Source organism: Ailuropoda melanoleuca, chromosome 15 (assembly GCF_002007445.2).
Source record: "Ailuropoda melanoleuca isolate Jingjing chromosome 15, ASM200744v2, whole genome shotgun sequence".
Classification (NCBI taxonomy): domain Eukaryota; kingdom Metazoa; phylum Chordata; class Mammalia; order Carnivora; family Ursidae; genus Ailuropoda; species Ailuropoda melanoleuca.
Genome location: NC_048232.1, coordinates 34242766 through 34258235, shown reverse-complemented (window position 1 = coordinate 34258235; position 15470 = coordinate 34242766). Strand labels below are relative to the sequence as shown.

The following is a 15470-nucleotide window of genomic DNA, read 5'->3' as shown; positions in this document are numbered from 1 at the left end:
TCGAAACCCTGAGACTTCTGTGTGTCCCGTGGGTGCCCACTGTCTGTCCTGCGGCCCTGGGCCACTGGGTCTTGTCATGTGTCACCTTGCTCCTCGCTGCTTCCCAACTATTCTCTCCTTTCTGAGAAATCAGCACTGATTTTCACGCTTTTAGACTCCACCAACCCCTACTGCTACAGGCCCCTGAGCCACTCCCTGGGATCTTAAGGGTTTTTAGCTGCTGGCTCAGTGTCACTTTTCCCCAATTCTCTCCTGTTCTAATTCTTGGGAGTTTCAGTGTCTGTGTGGATCCTTCCATCACCCTGGCCACTTGGTTTCCCCCTCTGCCGATGCTCTTGCCTTCCACCTGGACTCAGTCACTCCTTCTTAGCTGTCTGCTAAGGCCCCGCTGATCCATCTTCATTTCTGGGATTCTATCTCGAGGTAACCATCCAGAATATGGGAAGGCAGGAAGTGTGGGAAATAGCAGAGCAAGATATGGAAAAAAACAGGCTCTGGGTCAGACTTCCTGGGTTCAAATCCCTATTTGAACTTTGGGCCTCAATGTCTTCATCCGTATACTGGGGGTAATAAAACATATGCTCCCTACAGGAATATTTTAGGGACTAAGCAAGTTACTTCACGGGAAGTGCTTATCATCCTGTCTTAGTACTGTATGTCTGTGCTCAAGAAATCAATGTTAGCTGTGATTATAACAAGAGAGAGAAACAACACAGACATCCTGCAATAGAGGGAAATGGCTGAGAAAATTAAGGAACGTTTACTAATGAAATATATTTCAGTCATTAAAAATTCTGCTGACGTATCTATGATCTACTGTCGAGTGACAAAAAGCAGAAAACAGAATAGCAGGTGGAGCACGATTCCGTTTAAGTAAAGGTAAACGAGTAGAGAAGTGTTCGGGAGGGTGTCCCCCCAAACAGTAACAGTGACATCCACGGGTGGTGGTATTTGGGGGTGACTTGTACTTTCTCCTTATGTTTTTTATACTGTTCACTTATTTATGTTTTACAATGAGCACGACCTACTTTTATCTAAAAAGAGCCTATTTAAAATAATGCAACAACAACACAGGACACGCTGTGACACATATGAGCCCAAGCGGGTGGAAGACGTTTTATGTGCAGTATGATCTCAGCTGCATAAACCCAACCACGTAGCCCAGCCGGCCATAGAAGGATGGCGCTCGCTTACCACACTGCTAACGATACACCGGCGTCTGCTGGTAGGATTTGGGCTTTTTTTCCCTTCTCTATTTTCCAGTATTTAGAACTGCTATTATATTACTTTAATCAAGGGGAGACAAATGTCAAAGAAGGTGTTCCTCTTTCCAAAGCCGTCCTGGTCATCACTGTTTCCCCTAATTTTCGTGCTCTCCCAAATTCCTCCCATCCCTGATCCTCCCTGAACCCCCTCCTGGCCGCCAGGGCCTTCTCTCACCCCATCCTTTGCCTCCTGTTGCCCCCACAGGGCCCCCTTTGCCTCTTTCATTTCTGATTGGACACTTCGGCCCCCTCCCGCTGAGGACTGCTCCCAGGCCTCCCAGCCCCGTGGGGCACCTCATACCCAGGCAGGTGACACCGTCCGTGTCCAACACCTGGTCCTCAGCGCAGGCACACTGGCGGCTCCCAGGGGTGGCCAGGCACAGGCTGCTGCAGCCGCCGTTGTTCACCCGGCATTTGTTGGTACCCACTGCAAAGGCAGGGCCGAGGAAGGGGCCAGGGAGGACAGGGACAGGTTGTGGCAGGGTCCACAAGGACCAGAGAGAGGAGACGAGAGGACAGGGCAAAGTCACATTCAAGTGAGGAGTCAGAAAGGGAGGAAGTGGTAACAGGACAATAAGCGTGTTGAGGAAGAGAACGTGGAGGCATGGGACAGGGGAGGAGATGGGGAAGACAGAGTCAAACTGGGTTGGGGGCCTCTCTTCTCGGGGCCTCAAAAATCAGAGCCTAGGATCCCTGGGAGTGTCTTCCCCCCCTTCCCGAGTAGCCTTACCCCCCCATAGCGGTCCCACCCCATCACTGGCCCCAGCCCCAGGGGTACCTTGCTGCTGCTGGGCATCATACATGCGGATCTCAAAGATGGGGGGCCGCTCGCTGCGCAGAAGGGTCACAGTGGGGGGCGCACTGCCTGCACCCCGTTCTAAGCGGTAAACACTGCCACTCCGGTACTCGGTCCAGAAGAGGTAGTTGCCGTGGTGACACAGGCCAAAGGCGTGGTTCAGCTCAGGACCCTCGTACACAATCTAAGAACGGAGGAGAGGTTACTGAGGAGCTGAGGACAAACGGGGTGCCTGAGGAAGGCCGGGGGATGACCATACTGTTCATGCATGTGTCCATGTCCTGGGTGTGGGTCTTGTTTCCCCCATTAGCCTGGAAGCATTGCACACAGTGAGGTGCCAGAGCCAGGACCCCGCAGGATGCTGGTGGGGAACTTGTCCACACCATCCTCCTTCGGATCCATTCAAATTCATTCATATCCCTCCAACACGCATGTGCGTGCACATGCACACGCACGTGCACAGTGCGAGCAGACAGCCAAAATTCATCCATTCGTGTCTTCGCTCAACAAACATTTGCCAGGGTCTATGAAGGGCCAAGCTGTGGTATGAAAAAGACACAGTCCCTGCCATGAAGCCACTATTGTTTCCTGGAGGGCACCCACGGTAATGCAGGCTGGAGGAGGGGTCTGGAGACAACATCCCAGAGCAGGTGGCTCCTGAGCCACGGGACAGGGGAGGGGGAGTGGGACGGAGGCAGGAAACTACGTCAGCAGCAGCACAGGGGGCTGCACCCTGTACGCGCTGTGCCAGCAATTCTAAGCTGTCTAGTGTCGCTTGCTCAAATGTTGGGGTACAGGGAACAGGGGGAGAGAAAAGGCCACAGAGATAGTCAGGGGCCATGTCATCAAGGCCTTATGTACCAGGAAAGGGCTCAGTCCACACGCCTAGATACGCACATGACTCACGAAGCATATGACCACCCCAGCGAGAAAGCGTGTGTCTGCACTGTCTCCAGGCATCCAGCCCTTGCACGGAGGCAAACAGGGCAGGCACACACCAAAGTGTGCTGCGTGTACGTGCACAAATGTGCAGACATGCACACGAGCTGTGCGCTCAGGTGCGCACACAAGTGGTCAAGCCCGCAGACAGCATGCAGCCCCGGACACGCTCTCACAGAGGCGATCCTCAGGCAGTACGACACGGAACACACACGGCACAAGCACACACCCGCAGGTGTGGAGGGAAACGTGCCCAAGGCACACAGGCCTGGGTACAGACATGCCCACACATTCACACATAGAAAACCCCATCCACACACAAACGTGGCCTAGCAACACACACGGGAACCCCCCCACACAGGCACGCGCCTGCCCACCTTCCGGTCTGTGCCGTTGAGCAGTATGGTCTCGATGCGGTCGTAGAAGGCATCCACCCAGTAGAGGCGCCCTGCTGGGATGTCCAGGCTCAGCCCGTTGGGCCAAAGCACCGTCTTGGAGGTGACAAAGATGTCTCGGTGTGAGCCATCCATCCAGGCCCTCTCCAGCCGCCCTCGCCGACTGTCCTTGGGGTCCTCCTCCCAGTCTGTCCAGTACATCCACCTGCAGACAGTGACTGGTCAGCACCCCGTGGGCCACCACTGCCTTCGGCAGCCTGCTGTGCGATCTGATCCATGCGCGCTGCGCCAGAGCTCCCCCGGGGCTTCCTACCTGCTCAACCCTCGTCCCCACATTTCACTCACTCATTTGTCCACTCAGCAAGTATTCGTCGAGTGACTACTGTGAGCTGGACACAGTTCTGGCACTCGGGGACCCAGTGGAGATCCAGGAAGGCTCTCCTGGACATCACATCCCACCCAGGGGTACAGACAAGAAACAAGTCAACCAGATGGTGACACACATTGGAGATAGAGAAAAACCAGGAAGGACACGAAGCTGGGTGACGGTGTAGAGAGTGCACTGGGCAGTAGCCACGGAAGGCCTCTCGGAGGAGGCGGCATTTGAGCCTAGGTGTGAATGCGGACAAGGGACTAGATCTGCAAGTGTCTGGGAGCTCCAGGCAAAGCAACTCCCAGAGCAAAAGCCTTGAGGCAGGAAGAGCTGGGGTGTCTGACAGAGAACGGGCAGTGGGGACAGAGTTTCCAAGGGTAGCAGAGAGGTGCAGATGAGGTCGAGGGGATGTAGGCACATTCTGTAGGAGCCTGGGCCTGATAGGGATGTGGGTCTCACTCCAAAGGCAAGGGAAGCCTGCAGAGGGCCCTGAGGTGAGAGTGACAGGACCAGATCTCTCTGTATGTGCGTAGGGTGTCACTCCCATTGTCCTGAAGATGGGCCACCTTCCCCCATTCAGCCTCTGAGTCCTGCCTCAGCACCCTACTTCGGCTGCTCTTGCCTGTTAACTCCTTGTCTCACCTCCCAGTTCTGAGACCCACAGTTCTTAGCTCCTCTCACCCCCAGGCTCTGGGGAGACTCACCCATTGAGTGGATCCACCACAATGGCCCTGGGGTGTGTCATTTTGCCCTCGATTAAAGTCTTGCGGGTCTGAGCAGCCTTCTCCAGCCTGGCCACACTGATGGTCTTCTTGGGCCCATCATCCGTCCAGTACAAATTGTCCCCCATCCAGTCCACGGCTACGCCCTCCACATTGTGGATACCTGCAGGGAGTGAAGGGGGCCGTGATGGAGAGCTTCAAAGGAACCTCAGCTCTGCCTGCCTCCGAGCACCCTGAGCCCGAGACGGTGGGTGGGATGGGGTAGGGGTTGGAAAAGGAGCTGGGGAGACTGCACTGAGGCCCAGGGGCTCTCAAAACTGTGGCCGGCAGCCCATGAACCTATGTTGCAGATGCGAGCTCTCGTGTGAGGGCCTGAGCTGGGGTGAGCTGAAGCAACGTGCATGTGGCTCTGGGCACAAGGGTGACACAACATCCCAGGTCCAAAAGTCCTGAGCTGACAAAATGAATAAATTAGGAAGTGATTTTTCACTTAGCCAAAGGGTTCATCTCAAGCTTACATAGCAGCTCCCCTGGTATAGGGAACCCCAATCTCTTCCTGACGAGTTACTTTTGATTTCCCCAAAGTCTTATGATTGCTGACTGCTGAGGTTCTATGAGCAGTCCTGGGGGGTTGGGGGGGCAGTAACTGGAGTCAGCCAGATTCACTGGTTAGGGAGCCCTGTCCTGGGGGCCCAAGTGCAGGTTTGGGAATTCCTGACACCCGGCAGGAAAAGGACAGAACTCGGGAGCTCAGAGCCTCCACGCAGATGGAAATTGAGAAGACGATGTAGTGTTGCCCTGTCCGAGCAGCTCAGAGGGAAAAAACTGGATTCAATTCACAGAACATTCTCTTCTCAGGACAAGTTTGCAAGCAGCTTTTGGTGGCTGTGAGGGCCGGCTGCACAGACCCTCTGTGGGCACCCATGTGCTGGTATGGCTGCTCTATTCAAGGCCTCGGGCCTCTCCTGGGCTGTGTCCTGCGTGCAGCTCCGGGGCTCGGAGCCAATGGCAGAGAGACCCCGAGTTTTCCCAAGGGTTGGCAAGGACAGGCCACGCTGCCTAACCCATCCATCCTCCTGCCTCTTTTCGGCTCAGCCAAGAAGGGGGTCACACAGGGGTCAATCTGTCTATCCCCTCATCTCCATGCCAACTGGCCCAGCCAGCCAGTCAGCAGGGTACTGTCCATGCTGAGAGGGCACTGAGAAAGTGATGCCCAGGCTTCCCATCGCTTCCTGTCCCAGGTGGGTGTCCCTTGGGAGTCCCATCGGCACACCCCTCACTTTGGGGGCCCTTACCGTCCTTCAGGATGGTCTCCCGCTCAGTGCCATCGATCTTCTGGCGGCCAATGAGGTAGCTGGTGGTGTCGGCAAAGTAGATGAAGCCGGTCTCAGCATGGAAGTCCAAGGCCCGGGGGTTCATGAGGTTCTCAATGGGGATCATGTGTTCGTCTGGGACCTTGGCCCCCATATCCATGCCCCGGATGATGCCTGGCCGGCCCTTGCCATACACAAGGAACAGCTCGTGTTCTGGCTCTAGGGCAGGCACAAAGAGGGGCATAAGGTCAGGTGCGTGTGAGTACACACACACACACACACACACACACACACACACACACAGACTACCACCCTGCCTCCTGGGCCATGGCCCAAGGGGCTGCAATGCCCCACCTCTCCTGGGTCAGGGGATGTGGGGGTCACAGGACAGACCTATGAACATGTAAAGCTCAGGGACAGCACCCTGGGGGCTCTGCCTATGCACCCTAAGGGTAGGAGATGAGGCAAGAGCAGCAAGTAGCAGGTTTTCAGTTAGGGGCTCACTGCTCGGTGGCGAAACTAGTGGCTCAAATATGTTGGACTCTGATCACGTTGGACCACTTCTGCTATCATCCTTATCTAAGCCATGTCACCCCTTGCTTACAGCACAGAAGGAGCATCCTGCCATTCCCCTCTGTCCATCCTCCACCCAGCGGCCACCCAGCAGGATCTTTGACAGTAAAGCACATCACGTCACTTCTCTGCTGGAAAGTCACCAAGAGCTCCTCATCCCATTTCGAATCCCATCCAACCTCTCCTTCCTGTCTCCCCTCACTCACGCTGTGCGCTTCTCAGCCTTGAAGCCTGGCACTGTTGATCCCTCTGCCAGCGTGCTCTGCCTTCAGGTGGTTACGTGACTCAACTCCTCCCTTCATGGAGAGCTCGGCTCAAACCCCCCTCCACAGAGAAGCCTTCCCTGACCACTCCACCCAAGCTGGAGCCCTCACTGTCATCAGGTCTACACTCCACTCTATTTTCTTCCTAACACCAGGCACCACCTGGAGTTATTTTTATTCTTCTGTCTCTCTTGCCAGACTATAAGCTCCAGAAGGCAGAGGCGACCTCTATCTTGTCACTGCTGAATCCTCATTGCTAGGACAGCGCCACACACATGGTCCACGCTCATGAGATATTTGAGTGAATGAATGAATGAATGAATTGAATGGGCCAGCTGACAGTCTTCTATGGAGCCTGAGTAGGGTAATAGGAAAAGCCTTGTTCTTGGATGTGGGTTCAAATTCTGTCTCTGCCCCCCACTAGAGACGAAATGCTGGGTAAATCCCTTCATTTCTCTGTATCTGAGACGAAAATAGTCAGGCTGTGGGGAGGCAGGTAAGGACAGTGTCCCATCCCACGCCAGCAGGCACACGTGCCCTCCCCGGTCACTCACTCTTGCATGACTTCCCGTCACTGCCCAGGCTGAAGCCGGAGCGGCAGCGGCAGGTCCGCGCCTTGTGGCTGTTGGCCAGCAGGCAGATGTCTGAGCAGCCGCCTGGCTTCCCGAACTGGTCATTCTCACAGGCGTGGCTCCTCACTGCAGGCAGGGGACAGCGTTAGTCAGGCCCCTCCAGAGCCCCCGTGCCCCGGCTCGAGAAGGCTTCCTGAAGTCTGACCACACTCCTTCCTGCTGTGGTCTTTATGCCGGTTGTCCCATTTGAAGCTGTAGAAGCCACAGGACTGGGATTTCTCTGCCCCACCACGACCTAGCCCTCAGACTCTCAGGTGGCGGTTTCTGTGGTCAGGGGAGAGAGTCACACCACTGCCCGTGGTCAGGTGCTTCTACTCGGAAGCAGCCAGGGAACCGGGAGGAGCAACCTCCATCCTGAGCAGAACTGGGTGCCGGGGCCCCGTGGAGGTGGGCTGTAGAGGCTGAGGGGCAGGAAGGGGCTGGCAGGGGAAGCTGAGGGGCCCACGGAGCTAGTCCGGCACGGATTCCTATGAGAAGCAGTCAGGACACATCCCCACAGGAGGGTCCATGCAGGGGCTGCAGGACCCCATTCACCTCGGGGCTGACGTCGCTGGTGGTAGATATGGAGGGCACCACCCTTGTCCACACGGGTGACGACCTGGTAGTCAGTGCTGTTGAATCGATTCACTCGGATCACGCTCGTCTTCTGCTGGGCATTGGCGTTGTCCGAGTTGGTGGCATAGAGATAATTCTCGAACACGGTCAGGCCATACAGATGCTCAATCTGAGACGGGCAGGTAGGAATGGTCAGCATGAGGGGAGAAGGGAATCCTCCCTCTGCCCCTGGAGAGCGCCTCGGCTTCCCATCCAAATGTCATTATTTGCACATCCCACTTCATTCCACTGCTGTCCAGCTCCATGCTTTACTCCTGTCTCCTCTGGCTCTTGAGATCTTTGCTTGTCAAAATCCCACTTATCCTTCACAGAGCATCTCTCTGAAGAGCTTCTGGGATCTTCTACCCAGACACAGGCTCTCCTTTCATGCTCCATCTCTCTGGCTATTACCCACTGACTGGCCATTTGTGGACTGACCCCACCCACTCTGCTCAAACCCCTGAGGGCAGGAACCATATTGCCCATAGGCTCAGTCACACAGTGGATGATGGAACAATTTTGGACTGAATTGGAGTTGGGCCCTAAACTCTGTCCACGGGAGGACACTCTTAGCCCAACTCCAGCCCCCAGCTTTGGGAAGGTTGAGAGGACAGACTTGCCCCAAGCAAGCCTGGTGACCGCCCTCGCTACCCACATAACTTATCCAAGGTAACTGACTATTCCAGCTTGTCCAAGACAAAGGGATTGGCTGGTTTGTGGGACATCCAGCGCTAACCGGGATGATTGGTCACCTTAATGATCCCAGAATGGAGGTGCCATCTCTGAGCTGGAAGGGCTTCTAGACTTGGTCCCAGTGCTATTTCCCAGCTGCATAACCTCAGGCAAATCTCTTAACCTCTTTGAAACCTGCTTTTTCTCATGCCAAAAGGGAACTGAGACACCTTGCCCCCTTATTTCCCGGGGCTGTTGTAAGGATCAAGTGAGAAAAGGGAAGTAAAAGGTATCTCTCAAATGACCTGTTTCCATCCGAGTAGAAGCCATAACCACTCCCTTCCTTGAAGGACGCATGCCTTACCCCACCTCCCGCCAGAAGGTAAACGTGCTCCCATGTCATCCTCCCTCTCACTGGGAGGCCTAGGGAATGGCTGCCTTGCAAAGCATCCCCCTCACCAGAATGCCCTGGATGATGGTCTGCCGGCCCTTGCCCTCGTAGTCCACCACCTCAATGTAGTCCAGGTAGGCGTCAGCCCAGTAGACGAGGCGGCTGACCAGGTCCAGCGTGATGCCGTGAGGAAACACGATCTTGCTATCGACCAGCTTGGTGCGGTTCTGCCCATCCATGTCACAGCGCTCCACCTTTGGGATCTGCCCATAGTCCGTGAAGAACACCTTCCTGTGGGCAAAGGGCACGTTAATTGGGTTCCAGACATCGGGGACTCTCCCTTCCACCACAGCCTCGGCCTGCCCCTCTCACCCCATGGCAGGGTCCAATGCAATGCCCTTGGGGTTGTAGAGCTCCAGGTCCAGCAAAGTGACACATGTGTCCCCGTTTCGGTTGCAGACAAAGATCCTATCATCGATATCATCCACAAAGTAGAAGTTGCCCGTCAGCCAGTCGATGGCCATCTGTTCCACGTCTGCAAAGTGTGAATGAAAGAGCTCTGGGGGGAGCTATGTCCTCCTACAGACATGCCCCCCCTTGTTGGTGCAGAACCCACCCCTGGAAGCCCACCTCCATCACCAAGTAGGCTATGGCTGTCTCTCCTCTCTGAGCTCCCTCGGGAGTTCCTGGCAAGGGCACGTTTTGCCTTGTACTCTTTGCCAGCTGTCCTATCTGGTTTCTATCTGGTTTCTCCAAAGATGAGTGTCTGAGTGCCCTCCCACAGAGCCCTGCTCCACACACCGAGCTCAGGGCCAGCACACAGGAGACACTGGGTCCATGTTGGCTGGTTAGTTGATGGACAAGCTTCCCCAACTCTAGCTCTTCCTTGAGTGGGACCATCTTCTTGGGGTACCACAAGGCAGTGAGGATAGGTCTCCTAGTTCATTCCAATATTTTTAAATATGATTTTACTTGAGATACCAGCACTCAGGCTAACTAAAATATCATGCATCTTTGATGTTGGCTGGATTTTCATCAACGCTATGTGGTAAGTCAAGTTATCTCATGCCAGCCAGGGCACTGACCAGACACATACATGTTGATGACTCTTAAAAATGGAAAAGCAGGGCATACCATCAATAAATTCAACCTGAGAGAAAAGTATATCAAAGATGGCGTCCATAGAGATGGAAAAGGGAAGACCCATGGTATCAAGAGATTGGAACCAGTGACATAGGCCAAACTTCCTCTACTCACCCTCATTCCTATTTCTTCAATGTCCCTATTGCTCAATTTCCTATCCTAGGGAGGGTGGGAAGGAGCAGAGAATAAGATACAGGGCTGGAGGACAGAGAACATAGGAGAAGGGTCATAAAAGGACTCTGAAGGTAAACTGAAGCATGGTTCACAAAGAAGGGGAGCTTCAGAAAGGTGAAGAGGAGAGGAGAATGGAGACCAGGTGCCTACACTCAGTCTATGCCATCTCTGGGGGAGATGGAAGAGGCTAAAAAGGACTGAAGAGGGTAGGGGTAGGGCACGGACAGTGGTTAATCTGGGGACAGGGACCCCTGCTGGCCTCCTCTGTGCTTCTCCTCTCCAAGACCCACTGGCTCCCTCCAAATACCACCACTGAGGTAATGCCTCTCGCAAACTGGGATACACCTAAGACAGTTACTCCTTGGGACCCCTCCCTTGCACTCTACCTCCACCAACTGCCCCAACAGGTAAGATATCTGTGGACCACCTGCCTTTGGCTGCAACTTACCCCCACACACTACCCACACTCAAACCCAGTAGGGATTATTCTGCCCCCACAGAGCTGTAGGTATAATAACTAGGCGCTCTGCTCAACCCCTCTCTAATCCTCCCCCCTCCCCACGGGGATTCAGGGCCTGTTTCCTAACAGTGGGTGGGGGTGGGGCAAAGGGAACAGGAACGTGGCTCCCAAGGAACTTGGCTAGGCCCTGACACTGACTCACAGTCACAGGACTGAGACTGCGGGAGGAAGGGCAAGAGCCAATTCAAGGCTTTCATTAAATTAGTTTCCTCTTCAGGTCCCCCCTGTTAAGCCTCACTTCAAGGTGACCGGAGAAGGAGGTCAAGGGGAAGAGGCACTGTCTCTGTGGTTGCTGACGCAGCCCTAAGCCCAATCACTGTCTCCTCTGGGCTCTCAGTACTGACCCATCCTGCTGACGGTAGAAGAGAGGGGCAAAGCAGCCTGGGAAGTGTGGGTCCCAGGCCATGTAGGAAGAGGCCCGGTGCTGGGATTAGGCACTCACACTGCCCCACACACTGTGACCACAGAGAAAACAGATGAAAATGAATGCCACTAGGCCGCCTCGGACGAAACCCAAAGTTCCCAAGGGAGGGGGGGGGATCCTGCCGCAGCACCAGGCAGCTAGCAGGCAAGTAGGTTGGAAGGCAAACAGGTTGAAAGGCAAATTGGGCCACGTGCCCTTTCCTAGGTGGGCACGGTGGGGGGGGCTGCTGGCATGCGAGGGAACTTCATTGGAAGCCGTTTTCCCAGCACCAGCTGGTGCAGCTGCGTCCTTCTCTCTAACTTCCTGAGGCTTCCCTGAGCCACTGCCCAGCTCAGGGCTGGCAACACCCTAGCCCTGCTCCCCATCCACCCTTCCCTCAGCAAGAAGGAAGGAGGAAGAAATCTGAAGAGATCGGATGCCCCCCCCATCCCAGGTGCAGCTCCACCATCACCCCCAATGCCCCCAGGACGCGGCCGACCTTTGAGACTCCCTCCCTGCCTGGGTTCCCTGCCAATTCCGGGAAAGAAGGCAGAGGGATCGTCCTTGCTCTAGATTATTTACCCTTGGCTGGTCTCCCCTTCCACCTCCCAAAGGCCAGGCAGGGCCCCACTCAGCAGGCCGGTGAGGAGTTGGCAAGAACGGGAGTCCCCAGCCCGGCCTGGCCTACACTTTGGTATTTTTGCAGCTGGAGACTATTAGTCGCAAGCAGAAATCCTTTGTTATCCAACCCCCCTCCACCACATTATTTTCCTCTCTCCTAAAGTCCAGATCAGACTAGGAGAGAGCACCTTCCCTCCTGGCTCCCCTATGGGCAATATCTGGGCCACTGGCCTGTCTCATGGCATGGGGGGCAAGTTGAATCCTGGGTTTGAACCTAGAAGACCTGAACATTCTGGCCCCACACATTCAGAGGGCAGCTGTCCCCTGCAGGCCAGCCTTCCCAGGGCTGACCCCAGAGCATCCTCCAGAGGGGCTCTGGCCAAGGACCCCAAATCTTGAGGTCAGGAGAATCTCAAGTGAACCTAAGAGGAAGAATGCTATGTGGTGGGAAGGGTCTGGGGGTGGTCTGGGGTCACGTTGTTGGGGATACCAGTACAGAGAAGGAGGCTAGGAGGGGGGTGAGACAGTCAGACAGACCACAGCTTGCCAGTGATGTCACAGAAGACTTTCACTTCCAGGCTCCAGAATAGACCTGGGGTGTGTGTTTGTAACTGATGAGTCCGCCCTGCACTCCCCCCACCATCAATGCTCAACACTGCACTCCCCGTAACTCCAATTTTTCTCAACTTCTCTACTATTCACATTGTTCAAGAGATATTTCCCTAAACAGTGGCTGCTCTTTCAAAAACAACCCCCCACCCCACCATTCCCAAGAAGACCCTGGCTTCTGCAGTAGGACTCTAGTCACTCTCTCTAAAATAAATCTGGGGGAAGAAGGGGGCCTCTCTGCCCAGAGGAAATATCCCCCAATGCATCCATATATCCAAAGACTGTAGGACAGGGCATGAGGCCCCTGGATGAGGAAGGATGAGCAAGGATGAACCCCATTCCCACTTTAACCACATCCGCAACGAACACACTGCATTCTGGTCCTTATTCCAGGAACCTCCCCACTTCTCCAATCACTCTGCTCTGCCCTGGGCCCAGCCAGGCTCCAGACACTGACAGCGGGTTTGAATCCTGGTTCTATTACCTTCCATCTGTGGGACTATGGGAAAGTCGCTTAATGCCTGAGTCTCAGTTTGCTCATCTGTAAATGGGACTATGGGAAAGTTATTTAAAGTCTGAGTCTCAGTTTGCTCATCTGTAAAATGGGATGGTACACTAATAACATTTAGCACAGGGCTTCAGACATGGACAGTGGGTTTGAATTCTGGTTCTATCACCTTCCAACTGTGGGACAATGGAAACTTACTCATGTCTGAGTCTCAGTTTGCTCATCTGAAAATGGGACTGTGGGAAAGTTACTTAATGTCTGAGTCTCAGTTTGCTCATCTGTAAATGGGATGGTACACTAATAGCACTTAGCACAGGGCCTGACACATAATTAACACTCCACAAATGGGAACTGTTGTTCGGACCATCATCCTCCTTCACCTCAACCCCATTCTTCCCTACCTTCTCCACTAAGTTACCACCTGCGCCTTCAGCTAGAGCCCTGTGGCCTCCTGAGCAAAGGTGGGCCCACCAGGTGGACAGTTTGGGGCTAAGAGCTACTATTCCTCAAGGCTCTGCACAGGCCCCAGAAGAAAGCTTTCTGTGTTTCCAACTCTGGCGAGCCCCAGTCGCTCCTTTTATCACAGCCTGTTTACCTGACTACAAATATTGCGAGGGCAGGGTGCTATCTTTCATCTCCGTCCCCAGTGTCTGACACACATACACTGATTCATTCAACAAATATTTGTTGAGCACTGAGCCCTCATTCTGTAGTCCTAGCGCTGGGACATCACTTTTTCCCTTCCCTTCCACTGCCAGGATCTTCCATCTCTGACCTTGGCACGCCCCAAGACGGTGGGAGAACACATCTGTCTGGTAATCCTCCTGCTTCTTAGAGCCACTCAGGGCTCTTGCCCTGAGGGCTGGAGGTGGAGAGGGAGGCCTGGGGGAGATGACCAGGAGTCTGGGGGCTTTGCAAGTAGGTAAGAGACCGCCAGGCAGGCCTGGCAGAAGCTCTGCCGGATGGCACGTCCTCATGCTCCTGTCTTTTGCCGAGCCCTGACTTCAGCTCCTCTTGCTCCCAGCGAGGCCAGAGCTCAGCCGCAGCACATCACCTCTGTCTCCTGGGCTCCCTTCCTGCCCTGCTTGTACTTCTGGCCTGGGGTTTATGAACCGCTCCTTCCCTCACCTGGCCCAGGTCCACAAAGGCGGCCAGTCCTGGTCCCAGGGATGAGATGCCCGGATTCTGCAGCTTTGATTCAGCATCAGAACCAGGGTCTTCCCACTATTGAGAAATCCTTGCTGGACTCTAAAATGCATCGCTCTTGCTTAAGTTACTTCCTGTGGCTTGAAAACGGGGGNGGGGGGGGGGGGGGGGGGGAGGCGTGTTGGGAGCAGGCTGGGTGGAGAGGCAGCTTCAAGGAGACAGCGGGGGAGGAGAGGCCAGGCTGGAGCTGAGCCGGGAGACATGAGGCTGGCCCAGCCCGGGAGAGGAGAGAAGGGCTGTGAAATGATTCGGAAACTCGGGGACAGGAGCGGGAGTGGGGAGCAAAAGCACTGGGGCACGGGTGGCCCAAGGCCAAAGGGTGTGCTGGCGAGAGCCCCCCAGGATTCTGACACCCTGAGGGTGAGGAAGGCCAAGGGAGAGGGTGGGGGGGTGACTGGCTTTCATACATGAAATCTGGAAGGGTTCCATACCCACAGGGTGGGAGGCCAGAGGGCCCGGGCTGCCCAGTTCAGTGAAAAGACAGCTCCCCTTCCAGCCAGGGAAGTCAGTTCATCGCAGACTCAGGGGGGCTACTCTCTGCCCCCTCTCTGCCTTCCCTCTAGACACATCACTACCCATTTCCTGTTGTGATTTTAAGCACACACATACACACAGGCACACAAAGAAAGAGGGAGGGATAAGTGAAGCTGGCCAGCTGGACTTGGGGACTCATTTCGCAACCTTGCCGCTTGCAGCCTAGGGGGCCTTTTCTGCCTCCCCTCTCCTTCCCCCGTGCGGCATGGTGCAGGGAAAAAACTCCAGGACCCCGGAGGGCCCTTCCAGAGCATCCCCTCATACACAGTCCAAAACTAAATGACTTCAGCAAAACCTATTTCTTTTAAAGCCTCTGTGTGCCGCGTCAGAACCTGCCCTCCCCACACATACCCCTTCCCAGGGCCCCATTCGTGCAGGCTGCCCTCATTCTTTCTTCGGTGAAAACATCCTCAAAGCCAGGGGAAGACAGGTCAGAGGAGCACAGCTAAGGCAATGCAGTGCTGGGGGTCGGAGGGAGTGGGTGGGGTGGGGAGGGTGGGTCAGTAGATTTGACCTCCAGCCCTGCCCAGGGGCAGCCCTGCAGGGGGCTGGGCAGAGCCTCAGGTTCCGTGAGCCTGTGGTGGTCGGAGGTGAGAGGCAGAGGGGGCAGGCCAGGCCTGGCTCTAGTACGAGCATGCTTACTGACCCCTCCGGGGCTCCGTTTCCTCAACTTGAGTCTTCTGTGGATGACTTTCCAAATGTCTGCCATGGTTACATACAGCTTATGCAATCATTTACCTGCTGATTCTGTAAGTCAACTCACTTGTTTCTTATTTTGCTGCATCCTGAGCAATCTACAGAATCATAGATTTGATGTGCTAGTT

The 15470-nt window shown here is 55.0% G+C and overlaps 1 protein-coding gene across 3 annotated transcripts in view; it reads right to left on the bottom strand.

The window, feature by feature from the left end:
- Positions 1-15470, bottom strand: part of LRP1 (LDL receptor related protein 1) — a 79853-nt gene that overhangs the window by 45950 nt on the left and 18433 nt on the right. For 2 of the 3 annotated variants that reach the window (XM_034644302.1, XM_034644300.1), the window contains exons 7-15: positions 9301-9463; positions 8997-9219; positions 7806-7995; positions 7194-7337; positions 5786-6022; positions 4473-4653; positions 3378-3600; positions 2044-2245; positions 1567-1692 (exon numbers count right to left, since the gene is read on the bottom strand). In XM_034644302.1, the coding sequence (XP_034500193.1) occupies positions 1567-1692; positions 2044-2245; positions 3378-3600; positions 4473-4653; positions 5786-6022; positions 7194-7337; positions 7806-7995; positions 8997-9219; positions 9301-9463 (1689 nt within the window). The remainder of the gene's footprint in view (positions 1-1566; positions 1693-2043; positions 2246-3377; positions 3601-4472; positions 4654-5785; positions 6023-7193; positions 7338-7805; positions 7996-8996; positions 9220-9300; positions 9464-15470) is intronic. The other variant, XM_034644301.1, reaches the window with a different exon arrangement.